The 25,568-nt window shown below is 41.3% G+C and overlaps 1 protein-coding gene across 9 annotated transcripts in view; it reads right to left on the minus strand.

Moving 5' to 3' along the window:
* Positions 1-25,568, minus strand: part of LPP (LIM domain containing preferred translocation partner in lipoma) — a 676,388-nt gene that overhangs the window by 488,405 nt on the left and 162,415 nt on the right. For 6 of the 9 annotated variants that reach the window (XM_060640763.3, XM_060640764.3, XM_060640766.3 and 3 more), the window contains 2 exons: positions 23,040-23,170; positions 14,335-14,398 (listed from right to left, as the gene is read on the minus strand). Coding sequence is in view for 2 of the 9 variants with exons in the window: in XM_060640761.3 (XP_060496744.2) it covers positions 8,513-8,539 (27 nt within the window). In the remaining 7 variants the exon portion in view is untranslated. Of the gene's footprint in view, positions 1-8,512; positions 8,684-14,334; positions 14,399-23,039; positions 23,171-25,568 lie in introns of those variants that run through there. The other 3 variants (XM_060640772.3, XM_060640761.3, XM_060640762.3) reach the window with 3 other exon arrangements.

The following is a 25,568-nucleotide window of genomic DNA, read 5'->3' on the forward strand; positions in this document are numbered from 1 at the left end:
GTGCCATTGAAAGAACTTCCACGCAGGCTTCCTGAATGCACAGGTGGAGCCCGATACCAGAGTGGCCAACATCTGTTGATGTGTTTCTCCACCAAAACCTCTTGGGAAATGAGCCACAGAGTCCAAGAATGCTGAGTCCAATCCAGCTTGTGGACTGGGTGCCAGCTGGTAGGCAAACTGGTTATGCAAGCAATGGAAACTTTTACTTAAGCGAAATAGTATAGAAAACTAAATTAAAACAAATCTCAAGAGTGCAGCTACTCAAGGTAGAAAGGCCCAGGGTCCTCCTCGCTCACCCTGTACCCCAGGATCTGAGGCCAAATACCCACTCAGGACCCTGGGGTTCCTTGAAGCATAGATTAAAAATTCGCTGATATAATCTAATTTCAACCTTAACAATTCTTCAGGGAAACTGAGGGCCAAAGATAAAGCGCAGCTCATAGACATAGAGCTACCAAGTATCACAGCCATCAGCATCTTGAGAGAAATCATACTCTCTTTTCCAAAACATAAAACATTTATTTTTTAAATGTGTGTTAATTTTTGAGAGACAGACAGAGTGTGAGCAGGGAGGGGCAGAGAGAGGGAGAGAGAAAGAGAGACAGAGAAAGAGACAGAGAGAGAAAGAACCCAAGCAGGCTCCACAACGTCAGCACAGAGCCCAATGCCGAGCTTGAACCCACGAACCGTGAGATGGCGACCTGAGCCGAAATCAAGAGTCAGACGCTTAACCAACTGAGCCACCCCAGGCGCCCCCCAAAACATAAAACATTTATGATCGATGATTCTGCCCTTTCAACAGGATGTAGAAGTTGGTATAATCATTGTGCCAAGCAAAATTTAAAAATGCATCCAAGGTGAAAGAGTGGGCAACAGCAAATAAGGACACCTAAATTATACCTTGGGGCTCCCAACTTCTGGAAACACAAAACATCCATTCTCCCAGTTTCAAGTAATGGTTCTGCAGTGAAAACAACAAAGTGACAGTAGCCGGATTTTTTTTTAGCCACTATACATAAATGTGTCAGGCACAAAATCAAACCGCTCAAAAATAATGTGAAATCCAGTCAGTTTCAAGTACAGAAAAACACAGCATTTGTGAGGTGTGGGAGACACGTAACCTAAATGTGCTCCTTGGGTTAGTAACTTGAACTAGGAATTCAGTAAGAGAAGTGTGAGGAGCCTACAAAAGCGAACACTGAGCAAAAACATTGTGAGACACATTTGATATAATAGTCACATGACTAACAAACTGTCACATCAAACTTTCCTGCAATGTGGGAACACTTTGACACTTCATATTTTTAAAAACTGACATTTTGATTCATTACTGTAAATAGCACTTTGGGTTAAATATTGTGACAAGGAACAGATCATATATATATGTACATATACATGCACTCTATATATTACATGTGTATATTTTTCCTAGCTCTGTTACATTTGGAAATATATGAAACCTTTTCTTACAGTAACAGTTTGGGCCAGCGTGTAAACAGGCTACTGCACTCCCAAACCACCCCTTTTTCTTGTTAAGTAGGCAGATGGACAATGTTTCTTCACTCCACATAAAGCCAATGAAGCAGAGGGGTTTCAAGAGTAATAGGATGCCTTCTAAAGAGACTCCAAATAAGCCTGTCAATCCCAAGCAAAGGATGTTATCAAGGTTGTTTTAATTACCTGCACCTGAATTCACAAAACCGTTCTTGCAAACATGCAGAAAACATTTCTCTTGCCTTCAGAGTGGTCCTAATCTGCTTAAAGACAGACACAGACCTATGCAACTCTAAAGCAAGGTCAACTGCCTCAAACGTACGAGACGGAAAGACAGAGTCCTGCTTTTTTTGTTTTTCTTTTTTCCTTTTATTTCTTTAGAGTGCATTATTTATAGTAAATCACATGTTCTCTTAGCCATTGTTCAGAGTAAAGTGACTCAATGGAATTAAAGTATGGGCATCCATGGGGACCAAAAATTTTTAGAAAGATTGCAAGAATACTCAGATACCCAAGACAAACTTTCTCCTCAAAGAAAATATAGTGTTTGATTTCCATCTAACACCAAACAATACAATTGTCTAACTTCTTAACTTTACCTACAACGCTAAAACAAAAGGTAAAATATTTATCTCCCTGAACATTCAAGTTTAAATTTCAATTTTTCCTTTGGTAATTCCAAAGTTATTATGCACTTTCAAAGTATAGACAACTTTATAAAAAGACCATAAGATAATCACACACACACACACACACACACACACACACAATACAGAAATAGATTTCACAAACATATTTGTCTTATATATTCAGCTTTCTCTCTGGACATGATACTATTATTATTCAACTCATCCTCCTCCTTAAACACCTAGAAAGTTAGATATGAAAAGGAAACATGATATATGTCAGATATTATACTCACTACAAATAAGCCTTGCCTCTATTCTGAAATTTAAATTAGGCGAAGTTGTTCTTCCTGACCACATACATAAATTATTTATGTATTTCAGAAAGGATGCAGAATGTTATCAATCCAACTCATCCAAATCCTACAGAAGTTAGGAAAGCATAATGGATATCATGTAATGAATATGTCAAATGTTGACAGGAACCTAGAAAACAACAATATCAACCAAAATCCTGGCTTTCACCACAGCATCCAAAATCCTTACATCCTTCTTTTATAACCGAAAATAGTGGTCTAACTTTGTTCTCTGCTAAATTAGTCAATTCATTTAGTGCAGAAGACCATTCGTCCCCCTATCCTGTATGTATCCAAATGTATTAAAAGTTTAAAAACTCTTACACACTAAAGTTTATCTCAAACTAAACAAATTAAAGAATATACAAGTGCACCATTTTTCCCTGGCTTACTGAAAAAAAAAAAAAATCAGCTACGATGTTGTCCAAAGCACTGTAACAATCACTGTTTGAACACGAGGTCTCGTAATTATTTTCCCAAACTCTTAAGGGGGTAGGTTGCAACCTTAAAAGGTTGGAGACTCCACCATAGAAGGCTGAACCACTGTCTATGAAACAAAGCCCCTCCACAAGTAGTGGGGAAGAGCAGAATGGAATGTTACATTATTTGAAGACAGAAGGCCTAGATTCAAATCAAGTCTCTACCATTTATTACTTGAAGTGAGTCTGAGCTGGTTCCTTGACTCGTTTCGTCATTGCAGAACGAGGATAACACTGGACAGCATACTGGGTTTTATGGAAATTAAGACCATACAAGAAGTCATACAGAATCCAAGTTGGTGAGAACACTGTTCCCCAAACTCATCATTTGCCAACTTTCATTGCCAACTAAGAAAACTTGGAAGAGGTCAATGTGAATTCAACCAAGTTCAACTCAACAAAAATTTACTGTATGCTCATCATAGTGACTTGGATCCGTGTCAGGTGCCATATTTGAAAGGCAAGGGGGAGGGAGGGCAGGAGGGAGAGGAAGAGAGACGAAAAAAAGAAAGGGAGAAAAATCGCTTCTATCCCCTAGGCCCCTGTAATCTTGTGGAAAAGACAGCATTTCACATGCAAACTACCTTAAGAATATTTCACACTACATAATCAAGTACCCACCAAGAAAGGACAGTGCTGACAATGTCTCTCATGGTAGTCTCATGTGAGGTCCTATGAGAGGTCAGGAAAGGGTTCAGAGCAATAGAGACCATGACATGATTGTCCCCTGCCCCTTTAAGCATCTACCTGCCATGACCTCATCTGTGGCATCTGATAGGAAAGTGTCTCTGCCGATGGGCACTGCTGAGTGGCACCTCAGGCATTCACTCCGGGGTATCTGTCAGCCAACACTTTCTGTAACTCCCCACCATTTCCTCATTCCTTCCTCTGAATGGAGTTCCTCTCCCAGTTCAACTCCTCTGCCCATCCTTAGGGACAGTGACGTCCCCAGGCCTGGCTCATCTCCATCCACAGCCCTCGGGCAGGGGACGTGTGGCACAGTCGGAACAGGAGAAATCAGGAGATCCAAGTTCCCATCCCTTGTCCCTACTGCACTCTGTAACCTTGAGCAAGTCACTGCCACTCAGTGGGCCTTAGTATCCTCACCCAGCAAATGAGTGGAGGATATTGAAAAGCCCTTCCTACTCCCAAGCGTTCAATGTCTGTGTCCTGACCTACAGCTTCCAACAGTTTCCAAGTGACAACTGGGGCTCACCAGTCACACAGCGTCTGAAGAGGCACTGACATGACCACATCGACGGTTTCTATTGTGGGGAAGGTCAGGGGCTCCTTCAGAAAATAGCTGATCTAAACAGAGCCCAAGGACTGTCATGGCAACACTTCTCACAAGCTGCCAGAGGTAGGGAGGAAAAGCAGCCAATGTGCGTGTGCAGCTGCCTCATTTCAGAACAGCACTCAAACCTCGTTAATATCATCTTGCTTAATACCGAATCCCATAGATCATAAGCTATTTTTACTATGTATTTAACAGATCTGTGTCTCATCTTCCCTGCCAGCATTTTCACAGTCCAGTACAGAGAACTCTGCTATTGGAGAGCCTACGGAACCTCGGGCTGCCCAGGGTTAACTCAGAAGAAGGAGAGATGGGGAAAAGGAAAGCGAGCAGGGGGAAGAAATATAGAGTCAGAGGATTGCAGGTTTGGGGAAACGAAGGAGGAAGATGTAATAAGAGCAAGTAGGAGCCAATAAGGCCAACAGTCATGTGTGAGACACGAGTCTGGATCTCCCAAGACTCCGCTATGTACTTAGGAGAACACAGGCCCTCCCACCCCAGTCTTGCTCAGTCTTGATCACAAGCGCCTCCCCAGCACAGTGTGCTCATCAGAGCTTCTAAGGAGGGGCTTTTGCTAAATATCCCGTTTGCAACTGTCTCCCTCACGCGGAGTGTAAATTCTAGCTTACGACGACAGACCGAGCTAACGGAGGTGAAAGCGCCTGTCACGAAGACTGCCACATAACAGATACCCAGGAAACGTCCGCTTGTTTCTCTCTGCTCCACACAGCCATAGTGCTGTGTGTACCGTCTTTATTCCTAAAGGTCTTCAGAGAAAGGAGGAACCCAGCCAAGGCCTGAGTGGTGAGCAGGAACTCAAGGCGTAACCTTCCCTCTCCTGCTTGGTCAGACGGGGGCGCCCTTCTCAGACCTACTGCTGATTGGGCAGATTACGTATGGTCAGTCATTTCTTCCCTGGGAGAGGGCTCTAGGCAGTTGTTGGGTCCCTTTCTGAAATTCTGTAAGCCTCCAAGTGTCATGGCCATCTTAAACACAAGCAACACAGAATGGGGAAAACTGTTGAAGAATATAGTTACAGGTTTCTTTATTGAGCACGATGTATAAGGCACTACCAGGAGTTGACGGGAATTTGGAGAAGCAGAACGCAGTCCTGAGATTCAGAAGCCTTATAATATGTGTACAGGAGGGGCAGAGGATGGGTGTGAGGAAACATGAAAAGATGGCAATAGAAAATAGGGTTTCATTATAACACAGTCCAAGGCTAAGACGGTGTATGTCAGAGCCAAGAGGTAGAGAAAGAAAGCTTCCGTAAAAGGTAGGATACGAGCTGTCCTTTAAGCAGGAGAGCAGGGCCCACACAGGCAAAATGGCGGGAGGTGACATTTTATAGGAGCTGGTCCTATGCAGGAGAAGGGTCAGCAGTGTCTTATATGGTCCCATGTCTTATTCGTTTTATGTCTCAGATCATTTGATCAGTCTATGTTTGATGCATTAAAGGCCAGAATAGGGGTGCCCAGGTGGCTTAGTCAGTTAAGTGTCCCACTTCGGCTCACGTCATGATCTCAGGGTTCGCAGGTTTGAGTCCCACGTCGGGCTCTGTGCTGACAGCTCGGAGCCTAGAGCCTGCTTCAGATTCTGTGTGTGTGTCTCTCTCCCCCCCACCCCACTCTCTCTCTCTCTCTCTCTCTCTCTCTTTCAAATATAAGCATCAAAAAAGTTTTAAAGGTGAGATTAATAATGGTCACCTCCACCCGTCCCTCATCATGATGCCATGTGGGGTAGTAGGAAGATGGCCCTGTCCCACTGACTCTATCAGCTGTCAGGGTCGAGCTCAATGGCTTATCTGGCTCCACGATAGGAGATCTTACATAATTCCAGTTGGAGTTGAAGCTTCTTGACAGCCATCTTGTCCAATGCTCACGTTTTGCAGATGGGTAGACACAGTCCCACCAAAACAGAAGTGATTTCTCTTGAGTGAAGATTTCTGTTAGCCATTTCCTGTTCTCTGGACATGGCTGGTAGTCACCTGCTTCTGGGTCTTGCCTGACAGAGGCTTCCCCTCCACTTCCTGTAACATCCCATCCAAGTCCATTTAACCATCTTTTAAAGCGGACTCCAATCCAGTTTCTACAAGAAACCCCCAGGTAGAAAGACGCCTTCAAAATTCTCTCACTCACAAAGTGTAATTACTGAGCTCACACATCACACTGAGTCTTGGTTGGCCCTGACTCAAACTCACCTCCACATCCCTGCTACCTCCCTTCTTCAATTTCTTAGCAACCCACCCTGCTCGGTAGGTGCTATATAAATGCTTATTAAGCCAGGCTGGTCTGCAACCTCAGTTTTTCTGACACTCAGCCAAGAACCTTCTCAAACATATCATGCAGCATCTGATCATTCCAAGTCTAGAAGTATGCAATCCCCAGAGCAGCAAAAATAGTTTCAACCTCTTCCAAATCCATCAAGCTATTTACCAGACTGACTAAATTCGTAGCAGGAGACAGGAGACATAAAGGAAAGGAGAGGAGGGGCAAAGGTCATGGACTACAAATTGGATAAACAGCCGTGCCTGTGAGCCGAGGAGCACGGGCATCACCATCCCGACGTCACAGGGAAGAAACCTGCAATGCAGAGATTCAATGGCTGACCCAGGTCTCCTCCAGAGTCCCCAGTCGGAGCAAGGAGATCCAGCCCTACGGTCTAAAAGGGTACTGTTTTCACCACTGTGCAAAAGCATCAGGTGGACAGTCTCGACACGCAGCCATCAGCTGGGCCGACCCCTTGATTCTACAGCAGAGCATGGGGTACATCTGGGGAAGCCACCTTTGGCAGAGGCTTCGAAACAGGTGGCGCTCAACTAGCAAAGTCAGTGAAATCATGGCAGGAAAATTGGGAGGCAGAGCTGTGTAACTCCAGAGGCAACCCAAGGCACACATCAGATGGGAATTTTTAAAAATCTCGTTAAACACACGAGGACTCGGATGCCAGCACACAGAGTGATGGCCCCAGCCAGGCAGCAAAGGCACATTGGCACTGTGTAATTTGTCCATTCACCAATATGCTTCCCGAAAAACACCCATATGCTTTCTTTTCGCTTCCATATGCTTTTTTAGCAAGGAAACTAAAATATTTCATTAGTTTTGAGTAATTAATAATTACTTATTTCACAATACTCACCCTCATTAAAAAACGAAAATAACTGATTAAGCTGCAGGATCCTGGCTTTCGACTCAAGCTTTTTTTTATTATTATTATTTTTTTTTAATTCCTCCCCTCTAGGAATTGAGTAATAGAGTAAAACAGCCAGTGTGGAAACATTCGCACTATGGGGGGAAGGAGAGTTCTCATCCGCACGGCCCAGCGTTCCTCCTGACTGAGACATCATGGTTTAATGAAAAGAACATGGACTTTGTGAGCAGAAAGATCTGGGATCCAATCCCAGTTTGACCCCTGTGAGTCGTACTGCTGAGGAAATGAAGGGCGTTGAAAAGATAAAGGCTGCTGGATTCCTTCAACCCAGTTTTCCGTTATTCCCAGGGAGCAACTTCACAGGCTTCCCTCCCACCATCACAAGGCATGGGTAAGGCATGCCCCGGGAAGGCTGGCAGTGTGCCAGTAGCTGGCACCAGGCCATGGCCAATAGCCTTGACATTGATCTCAGGCACAAAACAATGCTTCTCAAACTCTAATGAGCAAAGGAACTACCTGGGGATCTTGTTAAAATGCAGATTCTGATTCAGGAAGTCTGGAGTGTGGCCTAAAGTCTGCATTTCGAACAAGCTCCTAGGTGATGTTGAAGTTCCTGGTCTTCAGACCAAACCCTGAGAAGCAAGGACCTAAAAAGTACCATGATGAAATCAGGAAATAGAGTCTGTAGGAACAGGACAACCATGCCTGTCTCTTCAGCTATGACGAGGATTATCAATGACATTAACAATATGCCTCTGTGTACTGAACTTGTCCTCACAACAGTCCTGTCGGTGGGGCGTGATTTCCATTTTACAGACAACAAAACCGAGACCCAAAGAAATCAGGTAACGTATTCAAGATCACACAACGAGTTCCGCAGGATTCCCAATCCCAGTATACCAAGCCTATCTGTTGTGTGAGTGCTAGCCAATAGAAGACAGAAAATTCAGGTAGATCCCCCCGCAGAGGTTGGTAGGAAGTCTGGTTTTTATTCTGCCTCCGTTTCCCCATGAGAGAGGTGAAGGCATTGCCCCTGATCATCTCGGAGGCCTCTTCCACCTCTGACACCAGCTTTCGCTCTCATGGCTCCCACGTACATTCACAATGCCTCACCGAGCGCGATGCATGAGCTTCACGCATGTGGCAGACATTACATCTTGGCACGATCCAGGTTCTGGCTGCTCACATCTGCACTTGTGCTGATCCGTGCACGGTCAGAAGTCTATCTCTGTTTAAAAATCCCACGCTCAGTATACCAGGGAGCAAACAACCAACGGATTCCCCAAAGCATTGACATTCCAATTCAGTTGATGACCAGCTCACAGGTATCAGGGCGCTAGGACTCTAATCTCTCTTGGTCTCCTCCTCGCTTCACTTACAAAAATTAAGAAACCGAGACCACTAGCCTGATTGAAGTTTGAAGAAAAAGGAAAAAAAAAATGAGTGATTTAGAATACATTTTATACAACTGTCCAAAATTTCTTAGTCTGCCTGCAGCTGCCAGATAAGCACTTAATTAATAAATTATCATATAATGACTCAGGATATACGATCTTGTCCCTCTCTGAACTCCCACAGCACACATTCGCTGCACTCCTTTGGGGCCCATTCACCATTTTCTACCAGGGATTGCTACGGTTTATGCAATTTTCATTGTCCCTATTCATATTCAGTATGGTTTCTGGAGGTAATCACATATGTAGGACCAGATCTGGATTTAAATCCAGACTTTGCTATTTATTAGCTGTATGCTTAGGCAAATTATCAACCACTCTGAGCTCAGTCTCTGTACGTGAAAAATGGAAAAAAAAGTAATTTTTTTGTTTTGTTTTGGGAGATTAAATGAAATAATATACTAAAATGGCTATCATGTGCTGATTCTGGGTTAAAATTAATGTGTGTGAGTGAGCAAGTGAGTGAGTGTGTGAGTGAGTAAAGCTAGCAGAACAGCGGTTTCAATATTAAAATATCACTCAACAGTTTAGCACATTTAAATGTCCAGGGTCACACTCACAAATGAGGTGGAAACTCAGAGTAGAACTATAGGTGAACTACGGAAAAGTCCAACAGCAACAGGAAATGTATGTTAGCCAAACATCGAAGAACATCTTTTGCTTAACCTAGAACCTCCATCGGCATTCAGAAGGTCTACAAACCTCCTAAAAGTATAGACAGCATTCTCTGAAGATGTGCATTTTCTAATTATTTCAAAGATTCCCCTCAGTTTTTAAATATTCCATAATCTTCTTCCCTCTACTCCCGCCCCGTGCCTCACACACAGGCACCACACACAAATTAAAAACTACTGCCTTAGGCAAGTCCCTTGACAAAATCAAAGAGACTTGTCAACTGAGGGGGGAAAAAGATGTATTTAATTTTTAAAAGGCTGAGAGATGCAAGGGCACTGTTTAGAACCTCCACGGGCAGTAGAAGTTATGGTAACGGGCATTCCAAAGCACACAGAGACGCTTCTGAATTCAAGGCCTGGCTCAGCTGCGAACTTGCCATGGGGCCTTAGACAAAACAGAGACCCATGAAAATCAGGAACGAGAGAAGCTTTGACATCATCTCTTGCACCCCTCCTTCTCTTCCCATCACAGAGATGGAGAAACTGAGGTTCAAGGGAAGGTCATGGCTTCACCAGAGTCAAAGCACATTGATGAGAGCCGGAATGAACTTCAGACTCAGTAAAATGATTTCCACACTCTGTATTTCAGTATTAGGAGGTCCAAGATAAGTGTTTAGATCCAGTGGCTTCTAAATTATCTTCTCAATGATGGATAATTACTACTCTCTTCTCTGGACCTGGAAATCTCATGAAGACATGAGTTTGGTTTTGGCAAAGATCATTCCAGCTGATTCTCAGGCCCAGCCCAGTCCCATAAGAACAAAGCAGAGAGAAAGTCTGAAAGAATGAGAGACGCTGCTATTAATCTTGTGTAGCACTACACCTGGGAATTACAGGCCTTGAACTAGATTTCACTGTGTTGGCTATTACTCTCCTGTCCTCTTGCTTATCAATCCTTCATCCGTCTTCCCTTTATTAATGTTCCCAACTATGCACAGTAAACAGCCAGCTAGGAGCTCATCCCCAGCTTCCTATAATTCACTGGATCAAAAAAGGGCAGGAGGCGGGTGGAGGAAACAGTGGTGATGTCAGGGTCAAGTAATCTTTTACAGGAAAGATTGCAGGGGAATCCATAGTCTCCTAATAAAAAACAGTCAGCAGAAGCCAGCCAGAATTCTCTACTCCATTGCCCCAAGGAATTAACAAAGATGCCTGGAATCCATTTTTGCTTTAAAAGCATCTTGCATCCCTGCATTGACACTGAGACGGGTTTTGCCCAAAAGACATTGGCCCTTTAAATATTGGGAACAGAAAGGACAGTTTATAGAAAGAGACAGCTCTCCTGAAACAGAGCTACAACTATGGAGTCAGAAGAAAAGTTCTAGACCAAGATCTGCCACTAATATCTCAGACAAATCGGACTCCCTCCCTGACCACAAATCTCAGTCTCTGAAAGGAGGGAATCTGGCTCGATTGGTTCTTAAAGTCCCCTCTGGCTTTGACATTCTGACCTCTCCTTACAGGTCAATGACTCAACCTGGAAAAGTCAACAACAGAAGAGGAACCCATCAACATAACCAGGGGATAAGTGTCCTAGACCCTCTAGAAATGAGACCCAGATTATGGAGTAGAAAAACAAGAAGGAAGATGGATTTTTGTTTCTCTTTTCTAACCAGAAACTGAACGTTGCTGGCGGTAAGGGATGATCCGTGCATAAACACTCTATCATGGTATACACAGAATTTAAATCATAAACTGCTCTTCTGGTACGTTAAAGAACCAAGGATAATAGAGATACTGACTTCCCAGCACTGGCTCCGTAGCAGAGTCATAAGACTTTCCTATGACTTTGGAAAAATGACAGGAGGAGAAAGAAAAGACTGGCTAAGAAACAAAATCACAGACAATAGGACATTTGACTAGAAGTAATGCCATGATCAACTGGTCCAACTCCATCTGTTGTTAGATGCTGAAATGGACCCCTGGAGAGGGAAAGTGACTTGCCAAGGTGACACAGCCAGAGCTGGGATTAGAATTAGATTCTCATGACTTCTGCTTCACACAACATAACATAAAACACATGGCTTCACTCCCCCAAACAATGCAATTCTATCCAGGTAACTAAGAAAATCATCTCATGTATTATAATATCACTGCCTCTTCCTCCACCTCAAAAAAGCAGTAACTGATTAATTTAATTTAAGGTACAGGAGGGCTGTTTCCATCAAATTATAATCAACAATTCACTCTAGCAATATAGACAAGTCCATGATAATTAATTCAGTATTATTCATCCTTGCTAATGAATCACCCGGTGGAAAACAAGGATAATCAACGGCCTACAGGAGGCCAGAAGCCTATTCTCGTTCAAGTACAGATCTTGCCTATTGAAGAACACTGGGTATCAGCTCTAAATAGTAAACAGGGTGCAGGGTTTCAGATTCCATGAAGCGCAGCTTTAAATAGATTTGGTTTGGAAGTGGAACAGGGAACACACCACAGTCAGTGGATCAACGTTGAAAGCGGAGAAAAACAATGATTACGCTCATTAAGTGGGTACCTGTTGACACATCTACTGTCAAGTCTAATTATTTACTTAAACTGTTATTCTTTCTTCATTACTGCCACCGATACCAATTATTACCACCAGATTATTTTAAATTTCTGCAGCGTGCCCTGAGAATATGTCCTTCTCTACCCTCCAAAGGTTATTTGAGCAGTTTTTATCTTTCCCTTCTCACACCCATCCCGAGCTCCAAAATACAGAGGATGGATGGAGCAGATATAGGTAAAAGTCGCCTTTCTTGAGAGCAATTGTTTCTTAACCTTTCAAGGCTTGTTTAAACTCCTATTTGTAGTTTCAAGATGGGTTCAGTGCAGAAGGGGGACACACAGCCACTTTTCAAAGCTTACTCTATTAATATTTAACAACTGGTATTTGGAGAAAAGTTAATGAACTGCAGCTTCTACATGAACAACTCAGACCTCTTCCTAACAGAGCTACCAAAACTTTGATATTACATGCCTACAGAACATTCTTTTCTAACATATTTATCCACGAAAGTACAGGAAATATATCGGAACGGAATTTTTGCAGGAGTATTTTATGGACTAGAGAGGGACCAAAAGATGGGCAGGAGCCATTCATGTATTTTTGGCCACTACAGAGTTTTTTTTTGTTTTCTAATTTTTTAATGTTTATTTATTTTTGAGAGAGATAGAGAGAGATACAGTACAAGCAGGGGAGGGGCAGAGAGAGAGACACACACAGAATCCGAAGCAGCCTCCAGGCTCGGAGCTGTCAGCACAGAACCCAAAGCGGGGCTTGAATCCACGGACAGTGAGATCGTGACCAGAGCTGAGGTCAGATGCTTAACCGACTGAGCCACCCAGGCGCCCCCACTACTGTTTTTTTTTGTAACCATCTCTTTTGTAGGAATGAGAATAAAATCTAAACAAGTGGCTGCCATTCTGATCTAATTATAGAGGAGTTTCACAGGCTGTGCGTCACCCACCTTGTTTATACATGACATGTTCTTATTTGATGTGTGTGAATATTAGCTTTAAAAACCATATTAATGAAAAAAACATGTTAATGTAATACCATCATTTCCACTCAATTCTAAACTGTTAAGTCCTACAAATATGGGGCACAGCAAGAGACTTTAATGTTTTCAAAGGTCTCTGTAACTAAAGTCATGTTTAAGTTCAAGGTCATAGAAATAACATACCAACACAATTACTGAAATATTCAGCAAAACAAATGTTTACAGTACTTTAAGTGCTGGTATAAAATCTTCTACAAAGTTGCTACAGTGCAGGGTCTGCAGTTAGGCCCACCGTATTGACTGTGTCACCTCTTTTTGGCGCAAGTCTTCTCATAGATGACATCGAATACAGCAGACCTAGCTGAGAAGTGCAGTTATGAGCTGGTTAGCCGCAAAAGAAAACTCACATCTTGCACATTTTGCAACTATCGTGCTTCCTTTGAATTTTTTTTCTGGCCTCTGTTTTCTTGACAAACTCAATGCAAATAACACTCTTTTGCCAAAAGTCTATCTCCTTCACACAGGTCCCCCAGAACAGTGGCATCTGGATACTATGGGTCCTGAGTTTCAAAAACCTCTAACTCACTTGATGTATTGTTAGGATTTTGTTGTCATCGTCATAGCCTTGGATTATGTCATTTTGAGATCTTTCTGGGGAAGCTGAGAGATGCCCCCACCAAGTAGAGTTTGATCCCTTCAAAGCCAGGTAGCATGGAAACATAGGGTAATGAAAAATTCAGCCAGTCAAGGGCTCGGAAACTGGAGAGAAGCCGTCCTGCCACATGCTAGCTGGGGACACCAAAAGAGAGTAGATAAGAACACACCATATCATGGACACGTAAACAATTGTTAAGTCTGAGTCTTCTGCATTGCCCAGATCTTTGTGCTAGGACTTGAAAGGGAAAATTAGTGGTGCCTGGCTGGCTCAGTTGGTTGAGCGGCCAACTTTGGCTCAGGTCATGATCTCATAGTTCGAGAGTTTGAGCCCCGCGTTAGGCTCTATGCTGACAGCTCGAAGCCTGGAGCCTGCTTCAGATACCCTTTCTTTCTTCCCCTGCTTATGCTCTGTCTCTCTCTCTCTCTCTCTCCAAAATAAAAACATACATTAAAAACTTAAAAAAAAAAAAGAAGAAGAAAGGGAAAATTAAATCAAAAAAAGATAAAAGGATGGCAGTTCATTGCTTTGGCCATTTTTCAGGTTTTGGTGCTCGGGAAATACTTTTGTATTTCTTCCGTTGGGAGTAAAATCAACTGTAAACATTATTGGATAACTTGCCCATTAGCAATTCTTAAATACGAAGATGCCTATCCTCTCTTACCTCAGATAACTAGCTCTTCAAACGGTCAGTGGACACCAGGTTCAGCAAACTGCTATGCTAGCGTCTGTAAATAAAATAGGTAAATGTTACTCTTAGGTACTACGCTATATGTATCATTAATAATCATAAACTCTTCTATCTATATAGCAGTTTCTTGTTTTGCAAAACATTTTCACATTTGTCATCTCATTTCACTCCATAACAACCCAGTGAGGAAGCAGGAAGAGAATCATCTGCTCACTTCACAGGTGAGGATACAGAAGCTCCAGGAGGAACAGAGAGAAGGAGAAGGGAACTAACATATTTCTCATGATTAACTTCACACACATACAGGGAATGAGTATCACTGTGTTCATTTTACAGATGTGGGAACCGAAGTTCAGGAAAGGCAGGTAACTTGCCCAAGACTACACAGTATAGTATACAGCAGGGTATGAGTTTGGACTTTCTGGGCTCCACCTGTTGGCCCAGTGATCTTTCCTTTATATCTTAGTCTGTCCCGGGCTATTAGGTTGGGAAAACACAAACTCACTGACTTTATCCAGTAGGTTGGGGGGAGGAGGGAATAATAAAATGAAACCAGCTATTTGATTGACATGAGAAAGCAGCAAAAACACATGGGATTTAGAGCCAGTCAGACTTGTCTTCCTCTTAACAATGTCCTTGGGCAAGTTACTTACACTCTCTGAGTGTCAATTTCCTCATATGTAAATGGGGCTTATAATATCTACTTCATAGCCAAACCTCAGTTCAACTTTTTGGGGAAGATTTTCCTCCATTATTTCCTATCTGTAGATAATGGAAAGTGATGGTATACAAAACATTAATATTTCCTCATGTGAGCCCATGTTTATCTGATCAAAGGACAATGTGATAAACACACAATACTAGAGAATACCTGAGGGGGGAGAATTGCTTTGATCCGTACGCCTAGTTCTAAAGCACCTCAATATTAACTATGTGTATCTCACATGGCCTCACCCCAACAACAACAAAGAATATGTGTTTCCAAAGACAACACTTGAAAATTGAAAAATGAAGTGTCCCCTCAAGCCCAAGAAGCAAGAGATACGGCCTTAGGTGAAAGCCCTCAGGTACATCTCAAGTAATTTTAAAGCTTGTGCCTTTGTACCTAAAGTTTGCCCCTTAGGTTCAGAGAGATGAAGCTTCCAACAGAAGACCAAGGGAACTGAATACAGTGGACAGATTTATTGAGAAGTAGGAGACTTCTGGGAAGTTTTATTCATCTATCCCATTTTCATATAGGACTCAAATAAGATTAAGAGTAGGACATGGCTGATAGGATACTCTGCAAGAAATTCTTGTCATAAGCCACCCAAATCAAAACATTAATCATCTTTGTGACCAACTTTATCAACAAGGAAACCAAACTTTAAAGATCGTATGGTTAATATGGAGCAGGTAAAAATGCAACCTCAAATTCTGATACCAAAACCAGTAAGGACCCTTCTATTACATGATGCAGCCTCCCACTTGGGAGCATATACCATCTAAAAGTCGATTGTCAAAGCATCAAAACACATTTAGTATTGAGTCCTGCTTCCTTTGCAAGTGAAAGGAGACAGAGAAGACTTCACATCTGTGGTCTAACCAGAAGGTGACACATTACTAAGCTGGGGCAAAAGAAGTGTTCAATGCAGGGTTACCATGAAGACTTTCTCAGCTCTCCCCAGGGCAGTTTCAGAGATGCAACCTTCTTGGCAAACTGTCAAAACACAAGCCACAGAAACAACAGAAGCCAGTGCCCCTGAATTCTCTCTCGTCAATAAGTCTCATGTTAAACAGTAGAAAAGCTGAAGCCTCCTAGCTAAGAAGTTCACCGGCCCTCTTCACATGGTTGAATGTCATGTGTCCTCAGTAAACTCATGGGTATTACCTAATGCAATGGAGTTCTCCACTAGACCCATAAAGACATCTTGGACAAATGACAAACCCCACTCTAGCATGTTGCTAATAAACTCAGTTATCCTTAGTTGCCTCTGTATTTATGACCGCTGACCGAGACCCTGGCAGTCTGTACCCTTGGTCAAACCACCCATCCTCTCTCAAGAAAAACGTTCTCATTTTCAGAAGCAATTTCAACCCAAAATAAAGAAACTTGTATACTCACTATTTAATTTACAAAAATCAACCTATTAATTAAATATATACAAAAGCAAGACTCACCAGGCCTATTTGGAGCTGGTATAGAATAATTGATAATTTACACTCTATTTCAGGAAAACCAGCGGAGGGCAAATGAAGCCCATGAAGAAGAAAGAGAGGAAAGAAACATGGTGGGGAATAAGGAACAAAGGCAGAAAGGAATGGAAGGTTGTGAGAAATGAAGAGAGCAGAGACAACCATTCAAATAGGTTTTTCACAAACCACGGTACCTTCTAAACCGAAACCTGCACCCCAGGACAATTTTTAAGCAACACAATCCAAGAAAGATGAACTTAACCTTACAAACACAACCAACTGACATCAGAATCACTGTACCCAATGTAAAGATACCTCTTAATACTTGATATTTTACAAGTGCTATAGGACCAATGAACATAATATGACAGAGCCTTGTAAAACCCTGAACTAAGAAAACTAATGCAATTAATAGGTAACTTGCTAGCTCTGTGTTCGCAGATATCCTTTCTGCTTACGTGAGTGTTGTTCTGAAAAGAAGAGCTGAATGAGAATTGAGCTCCTGGGTTCTGCTCTTAGCACTCTAATCCCCAAGTCTTTTGAATTAGAAATGTATAAAATGGCTTTCTTTTTTTTTTTTTTCCCACTCTTCATAGGTCTTGACCACAGTTATCCCTAAACCACTTACTTGTGAAAAGGCCAAAAATTATTTTGTCTGGATTTTGTGCATTTGCCTAAGTTTTAGGTAGTGGTAGCGGTGGGGTGAAAGGATCGGTAAGATCTCTTTAAATGAAATTATTTCCTTGTTTAAACTAAATCGTATACTAGATTTGCCTCCATTAAACAATGTCATAATCTCTAACATGATCATTAGGAATTCTATCTCTGAAAACAACTGAAATGTTAGACCAGGCCAAAGGCATTAAGTAACAAACACTGAAAGGTTTCTACTCCCATCATCAGATCAGGTACAAAGAGCATTTTTAAATGCACTCCAGCACATTTTTAAATGCACTCTCTCACCTGCCACCCTAAGATACTTAGCAAGAATACAACATATTCCATGGCTTATGAATGATTTGGTTGTCTCATTAAAGTAATGTTTGCCAGTATTTAATTGCTTCCCTCCCTGATTTTAATTTCCTCACCTGTCAGCATCTATCAGAGGCACTGAGATCTTCTGACATCCTGGCTGATTGTGTTGAAATTAATCAGATTTTTAAAAACTAAATTGCTTTGGCCTAAAGGTAATGCTCAGCTTCTTAATGTGATATTTATAAGGGTTCTATCAATGGAACTTATAATCTAGAAATTAAATGACAGGCTTTAGGAATCCTAAGGAAAAATATAAGTGGCTTACACATTTCCAGCAGTGGACTTCAGAAGGTCAGTACTTTAAAAAAAAAAATCAATCAACAAGTGTTTACTGAACACATAGCACTTGCCTGCAGTCACTTTTGGGCTAAACGGGAGACAGTGAGACATGAAGCTACCTTAGAAAGCTTGGAGAAACAGGTAAAAATTAAGTTGAGCTCATTTCGACTGAAGTCGCTGACAATCTGGTCAATCAAAAGGTGCATTTTGTGTGTACGATTGTGACCAGCTACATACATTATGCCTTCACAAAGATTAATGATTTTATTCTTCATCTCAATCCAGTGAGGTGGAGTTAGTGTCAGTGTTAGTAATAGCAGCAATATTCCATATGACAAGTAACAAAGCTGAGGCACAGAGTGGTAGAGGGACACAGTCCCAGACATCTCGTTATGGGCAGACCTGGTCATGTGATCTAGAGAAAATCAGAAAATACAGCATGATCATCTTGGAATAAAAAGAGAAAAATTCTTTGCAAATCCTCCACACGTAATTATTCAATGATAATTCTTGTGCTCTTATCTATCAGTGGCAGTGCTTAAGACACTCAGGAAACCCACAAGCATAAGCTGTTCTATAAGAAGTAAATGAAATGAAGGATTGAGAAATACTTTGTAATGTATCATATTATCATGAGATTATTTTTTCTGTATATGTGTTACTATTGCTATGGTGGAATGTGGAAATAGGCATCCTTGTGGTAATTAGGTCCCAATAGCAAACCTGTAATATCATCACATCTATCTTTCAGTTATTCTGTTGGTTGTAAGACCCCTAAAAGAAACGGAAGTATGAAAAACATTGGATGCATACAATTGGAGGGAAGAAGAGAGTCAAGGGTAACACAAGCAGTTGGGTTTCACACAACTGGCTTAATAACCAAACACAATCTAAACCCTTGTAGAGGTCTTATCTTCCCAGGGGACTTTAAGACCCTTACTCAGACTTTAAGTACGCCCCCTGCTGTGAAGCTTTTCCCAATCTAGAAAGGTTTGGGGAAGCAGCCCATCTCATAATGCCTGGATCCATATCTAAATCACTCAAGTTAATATACTGTCTTATCATTTTTATTGATTGTGTGCCTTGAGGAGAGAAATCTTTGTCTAACTCAGTTTCTTGAACCTCAAATCCAGAATCTGATCTTGAGTACTCAAGAATATGTTCCACGAATGAATGCATGAATACATAAAAACAGAGTTTTATGTAATTCCTAGAGCACCTAGCTCAATGCGTATCATAGAAGTGTTCAGTAAATGTTGTTTGAATTGACATTAATTGGACATTTAATTTAAAAAATGTATTATTCAACTGAGTAACCCTAACAGCTACTGAGTAAAGGGTTCAATGAGGAGTTAAGTAACATGCAATGACCCAGTCATCATTAACCCATTAAAGGGTGAACAAATGTTTTCCACAAGAGGAATAATAAAAGCTGAATATACATGTAAAGATGTAGGCAACAGTTGAGAAAATTCATGTAGATAAAAACAGTATTTGTCAAAAAAAATGTTAAGGTCTAGACAAACTTGCAAAATAAAAGGGGACATGAATCAAGAAGAAATAGGTTTTTTTTTTGTTTTGTTATTTTAGGATTGTAGGTATGAATAAAATCTAAAAAGAAAGAACTGGAGAAAGATACGTAGAGAGAGAGGGAGAAATTCTTAAAATAATGAATTCTAAAAATCATGTCATGTATATAAAAAAGAAAAAGAAATCACTGGAAACAATCAACAAAACTCAAAGACAGCCTACTGACTGGGAGAAGATATTTGCAAATGGCATATCCAATACAGGGTTAGAATCTAAAATATACGAAGAACTTGTATCAACACCAAATAAACCCAAACAATCCAATTAAAAAATGGGCAGGAAACATGAACAACCATTTCTCCAAAGAAGACACACAGATGGCCAACAGACACATGAAAAGATGCTCCACATCACTCAATGTCAGGGAAATGCAAATCAAGACTGCAATGAGATAGCATGTCACACGAGTCAGAATGGCTGAAATCAAAAACACAAGAAACAAGTGTTGGTGAGGATGTGGAGAAAAAGGAACCCTTTTGCACTGTTGGTGGGAAAGCACACTGGTGCAGCCACTGTGGAAAACAGTAAAAAGGTTCCTCAAAAAATTAAAAATAGAATTATCATATGATCCAATAACTCCACTACTGGTTATTTACCCAAAGAATACAAAAGCACTAATTTGAAAAGATATATGCACCCCTATGGTTATTGCAGCATTATTTACAATAGCCAAATTATGAAAGTAGCCCAAGTGTCTATAGATATATGAATGGATAAAGACAAGGTGGTACATACACGCATACATACATACACCCAAAAGCATATTGTTTGGTCACAAAAAAGAACAAAATCTTGCCATCTGCAACAACATGCATGGATCTAGAGAGGATAATGCTGAGTGAAGTAAGCGATTCAGAGAAAGACAAATACCATATCATCTCACTCACCTGTGAAATGGAAGAACTAAAACAAATAAACAGAGAAAAAAAGAGACACACCAGGAACAAGAAACAGACTCTTAACTACACAGAACGAATAGAGGGTTACCAGAGGGAGGGGCTTTGGGGGATGGGTGAAACAGGTGAACGGAATTAAGAGCACGCTTACCATGATGAGCACTGAGTAATGTATAGAATTGTTGAATCACTGTATTGTACACATGAAACTAACACTGTAGGTTAACTATACTGGGATAAAATTTTTTTTTAACCATTGGAAAGATCAAAGACAAAAAGTTAATCAAGGTAAAAGTAGTATTTATTAAACACACTGTGTTTCTGTAACTGAGCTAAACATTTTGTATACTTTACTCCTTAAAAATATTGTCAGAAGTCATTACTATATCCATTTTGCCTCTGAATAAACCAAAGCTCAGAACAATTAACTAATCTGATTGAGTTCACCCACCTAGTAAGTTATGGTACTAGAATTTATATCCTAGCTATTTTTCTTTAATTATTGAAGTACAGTTGATACACAGTGTTACATTAGTCCCAAGGTCACAACATAGTGATTAGACAACTCTATAAATCATGCTAACACGTAGCTACCACTTGTCGCCATGCAATGCTATTACAACACCATTGACTATATCCCCTATGGAGATCCTATCTCTCAGACCCACACACTCATTCTGTTTCCAGTATGTAACAAAGAAGCGCACCTAAAAGAGAACTTCAGAGGTGAATGGCATGGCAGAAATCTAGAAAGTGATGTGAACACAGGGATGGGATAAAGGCTATAAGCATCCAAACCTGTTTAAATCCTAAGATAGAGGTAGCAAGAAAGGAAGGGGATGGAGGGATTATAGCTACCCTCGAGAACCTGGGGACTGACGGTTCATGCACGTTACGCTTGTGCAAAATATGCAATGCTAGAACTCTTAGGGCTGAAACAGTGAAAACTCCAGTTCCTGAGCAATGGAGAGGAGAACTTTAAAGTGATGGGCATTGAGGAGGGCACCTGTTGGGATGAGCACTGGGTGTTGTATGGAAACCAATTTGACAATAAATTTCATAGTAAAAAAATAAAAATAAATAAAAATAAATAAAAATAAATAAAAATTGAAAAAAATAAAAATAAAATGAAATGAAATATAAAATAAAATAAATAAAATAAAATAATAAAATAAAATAAAATAAAATAATAAAAAACATGAAGCTGCCCAGCAGTAGAACAAACTGCTTCACAAAGAATTGGAAGTGCCCAAGTAGAGGCTCAATGGCCATCTGTCAGGGAAGGCATGCGTAACATCCTGGCAGTGGGAGGGAGTCAGCATTAGAAGATGGGCCACTGCAGCTCTGCATTTCAGAGATTTAGCTGCCCAATGCTGAGAGACAAACAACAGCTCCAAGCTCCAGATACAAATTTGAAGAATGGCCTTTGAAGAAGAGACCCCGGGGTAAAAATAGCATCCATGCAGCACACCCATGGGGCAGCGAGGATATGCCAAGCATGAGACAGTCCCCACGCTCAAGAAGTTCAGACAAGGCAGAAAACGCATTTCGAAAAGTTAAAAAAGAACTGCTGGGAGGCAGTTTGGGAGCCTCATAAATGGCTAGACAAAGCCATAACCAGAAGTCTCAGAAAGAAAGAGGAAAAGCTAAACGGTTCACAGGAAACTAAGTTTTACGGAAAGAAAAGAAGTCATCGAAGGCTTAAGTTTAGGGAAGAGCTGATTCACAGAAGTAAGCAAAGGTCAAAGCAGATCTCACTTTTGGGTAATCAAAACAGACATGGAGGAAGAAGCAGAAGAATGTTAGAAAACAAAGTTAAAAAAAACCAAAAGCTCACCGGTGGGAGAGAGCAATGAGATGTTGGGTGAGGAATAGGAAAGAAAAAAATGAGATCGTTCAAAAGAACATTCAACATATTTGAAAATGAGAGAACAATCCATTTGAGAGTGTGCAAGCCTACTTTCACAGTCTGCCAGATTCATTCACTTTCAAACACTGCAACCTGTCTAAACCCGACCCCCCAAAAGCTACTCGAGACAGGAGAGAGTTATTGAAGAGAAAACATGATGTCTGGGTCCGGTTCAATGGCCTGTCTTGGCAACCGTCATTACAATTTCAGGCTGAGCAGTTTTTATTGAAGAAAACAGATCGCATAAAATATTAACACAAGCAAAAGCAAAGGTAAAGGGCAATTTGTATTGGACGACCTCCCTCCCACAGGAAGGAAAAAAAAAAATAAGGGAGAGAATTTTATTAGAAAAGTGGGGAGGCAGGAGGTGGTCCCGTAAGATGACTTCTCTGTGACAGTGAGGATCATGGGTATGTAGGCAGTTTCCTTTGCTGTGACTGCCAGCTAATCCAGGTAAAGAAGGAAGTGGCCGCTTCAGCCCAAACTCCCGGAGTCTTTTTTTTCCCCCACAAAGCTGGGATTCTAAACCAGAAAATGGACAAGCACTCAACTGCTCCTTCAACTTCTCTCAGGTCTTGCCAAAGACAAAACCTGTTCTGTTTAAAAAGGCAGCAGTGGTCACTATTGAAAAGCAGGAGAGTGAGCAGCGGTGCGGTGGTGAGCACAGAGTGTGGAAAATATGCAAAAGGTTTAATAAACACACCGAAAAAATATATGGAAATCTTCCCAAATAAATACAATAATGATATACCTTTGACATCGCATATTCACAAAAGAAATTCAGAAACATCTACCTTGAGATCCCGGAGACTGGTACAGGAACTCAAAAGAAAAAATGGGAACACACTAACACCTGGATTCTTGCCCCAGCTCAGCCGCTAACCAGCGCAGCGGTCCTGGTTAGGTCGCTTTCAGCTCCGCTCGCCTAAAAAAGCCAAAAGACAGGATTAGATCAGTGGCTCTCAACGCGCATGGTGCATCTTTTTCACAGTGTTGACATCTGCGTCAACGGTGCGAAAGCAATCAAGAGTGGGGTGGGGTGGGGGGACATGGCCAGAGTCTTCACAGGAATCAAGCAGTGGCACCAAAATGTCCTGACAGCTGCTTCACTTTTCACCACCAGGTACCCACAGTCAAGGGAACACGGGGCTCGTTTCATTTAAAACTGTCCTCCATGCATTAAAAGTTAATTTTATTAAACTCAATCCTTGAACACATATCTTTTTAATATTCCATGTGACAAAATAGAAAGGAGGCAAGAACATCTTCTGCTGAATCCCAAACCACAATGGTTCTCTCCAAGAAAGGCACTTGTGTGACTGCTGGAATCGAGGGCTGAGCTAACGGCTCGTTGCACAGAACATCATTTTTTTTTAATTTTTTTTAATGTGTATTCATTTTTAGGGACAGAGAGAAACAGAGCATGAGTGAGGAAGGGGCAAGGAGAGAGGGAGACACAGAATCCGAAGCAGGCTACAGGCTCTGAGCCATCAGCACAGATCCTGATGCGGGGCTCGAACCCACGAACTGCGAGATCATGACCTGAGCCGAAGTCGGACGCTCAGCCGACTGAGCCACCCAGGTGCCCCAACATCATTTTTATTTGAAAGAATGACTGACAAATTGTGGTCATTCAGACTTGGTGATGACAAACATAAACCAAGAGAGCCTATCATTTCAAGGAAAACAATTAAAGTTATCTGTTGCCAGTGATAAAAATCAGTTTTCAAGTGAAAATTAGAACTTCAAAAACCCTGCATCTGCTATTGTATACTTGACATATTCCTAATAATTAAAATATGTTTTTGATGAAAGCAGTGGCGATATTAACGAATGGGATTTTTTTGTTGTTGTTACGGAATGAAACTTATCGATATTTGAAAGATATGCATAACTCAGTGAACCCGTATTTTCCAAATGAGCAATCTATGGTGCTACACAGAGGTGCGGAGCGATTCAAACTGAGTAGAAGACCAATGAATTTTAATATAACAGAGTATAAAGAAATTTATTGATACGATTTCAGGTTTCACATTAGGAAACCACCACTTGTCAAGTTTTAGTGTAGTATTAAAAAAAAAGAAAGAAAATCCACAATTATGTCCTTTTTAACTTCCTTTTCCAATCCTTTTTATAAATAATTTCTGGATTTTCTTCCTAAACTTTACTCAAAGCATATATTTGTGACAAACTGCCATTTTTCTCACTACTTTTTTTGTGTGTCTTTTGGAAAATGTACTTATTTTCATACAGCTTTCTTTAAAATCTTTTTTGTATTTCTGTTTTAATTTCTTTTTTAGGATGTTTCTTTCTTTCTTTGGAGAAAAAGAGAGAGAGAGAGAGAGAGCACGTGAGCAGGGAAGAGGGGCAGAGGGAAAGAGAGAGAATCCTAAGCTCAGCGTGGAGTCTGATGTAGGGCAAAATCCCACAACAGTGAGATCATGACCTGAGCTGAAATTAAGAGTCAGAGGCTCAACTGACTGAGCCACCCAGAGGCCCCAGCTTTAATTTCTAAGATGAATATCCTTACTATCACTCACATAAGCAAAAACTCATGCTGAGGAGTGTAGAGAGGTCCTGAGACCAAACCACTGCACTTAGATGGGACTTATATATGCTACCTTCCTGCCCAGTACCCATCTTCTTTGGTTCTAAACCATTAGGGAAGACAAAGAGTGGCTCAGCTCTACTTTCAGACCCTGCTATCTGTTTACCTTTATGTAGAGGCCACTTCAGTGAACATTTGGACACATGAAACATCTGTACGACTTTGCCATGGAGTAGGCCATTTGTTAGTAACAAATACTGATTGTGAGCTTTCCATGGGGCAGGCACTGGTTAATAGAGCCCTTAGATCAAAATCCAGATTCTACTACTATTTGAGGTACGTATACTCTTTTTTTTTTTTATTATTCATTTTGGGAGAGAAAGAGCACAAGCAGGGGAGGGGGAAGAGGGAGAGTGAGAGAGGATCTTAAGCAGGATCCACAATCAGCACAGAGCCCGACACGTGGCTCGATCCCATGACCCTATGATCATGACCTAAGCTGAAGTCAAAAGTCGGATGCTCAACCGACTGAGCCCCCAGGTGCCCCTCGGTATGCTCTTGGTCAAAATACAGAATCTCTCTAAACCTGTTTTTTTTTTTTAATGTTTATTTATTTTTGAGAGACAGAGAGAGAGAGACAGAGAGAGACAGAGAGACAGAGCATGAGTGGGAGAGGAGCACAGAGGGAGACACAGAATCTGAAACAGGCTCCAGGCTCTGAGCTGTCAGCACAGAGCCCGACGCGGGGCTCGAACTCACCAGCCGTGAGATCATG

Source organism: Panthera onca, chromosome C2, assembly GCF_046562875.1.
Source record: "Panthera onca isolate mPanOnc1 chromosome C2, mPanOnc1 haplotype 2, whole genome shotgun sequence".
Taxonomy (NCBI): domain Eukaryota; kingdom Metazoa; phylum Chordata; class Mammalia; order Carnivora; family Felidae; genus Panthera; species Panthera onca.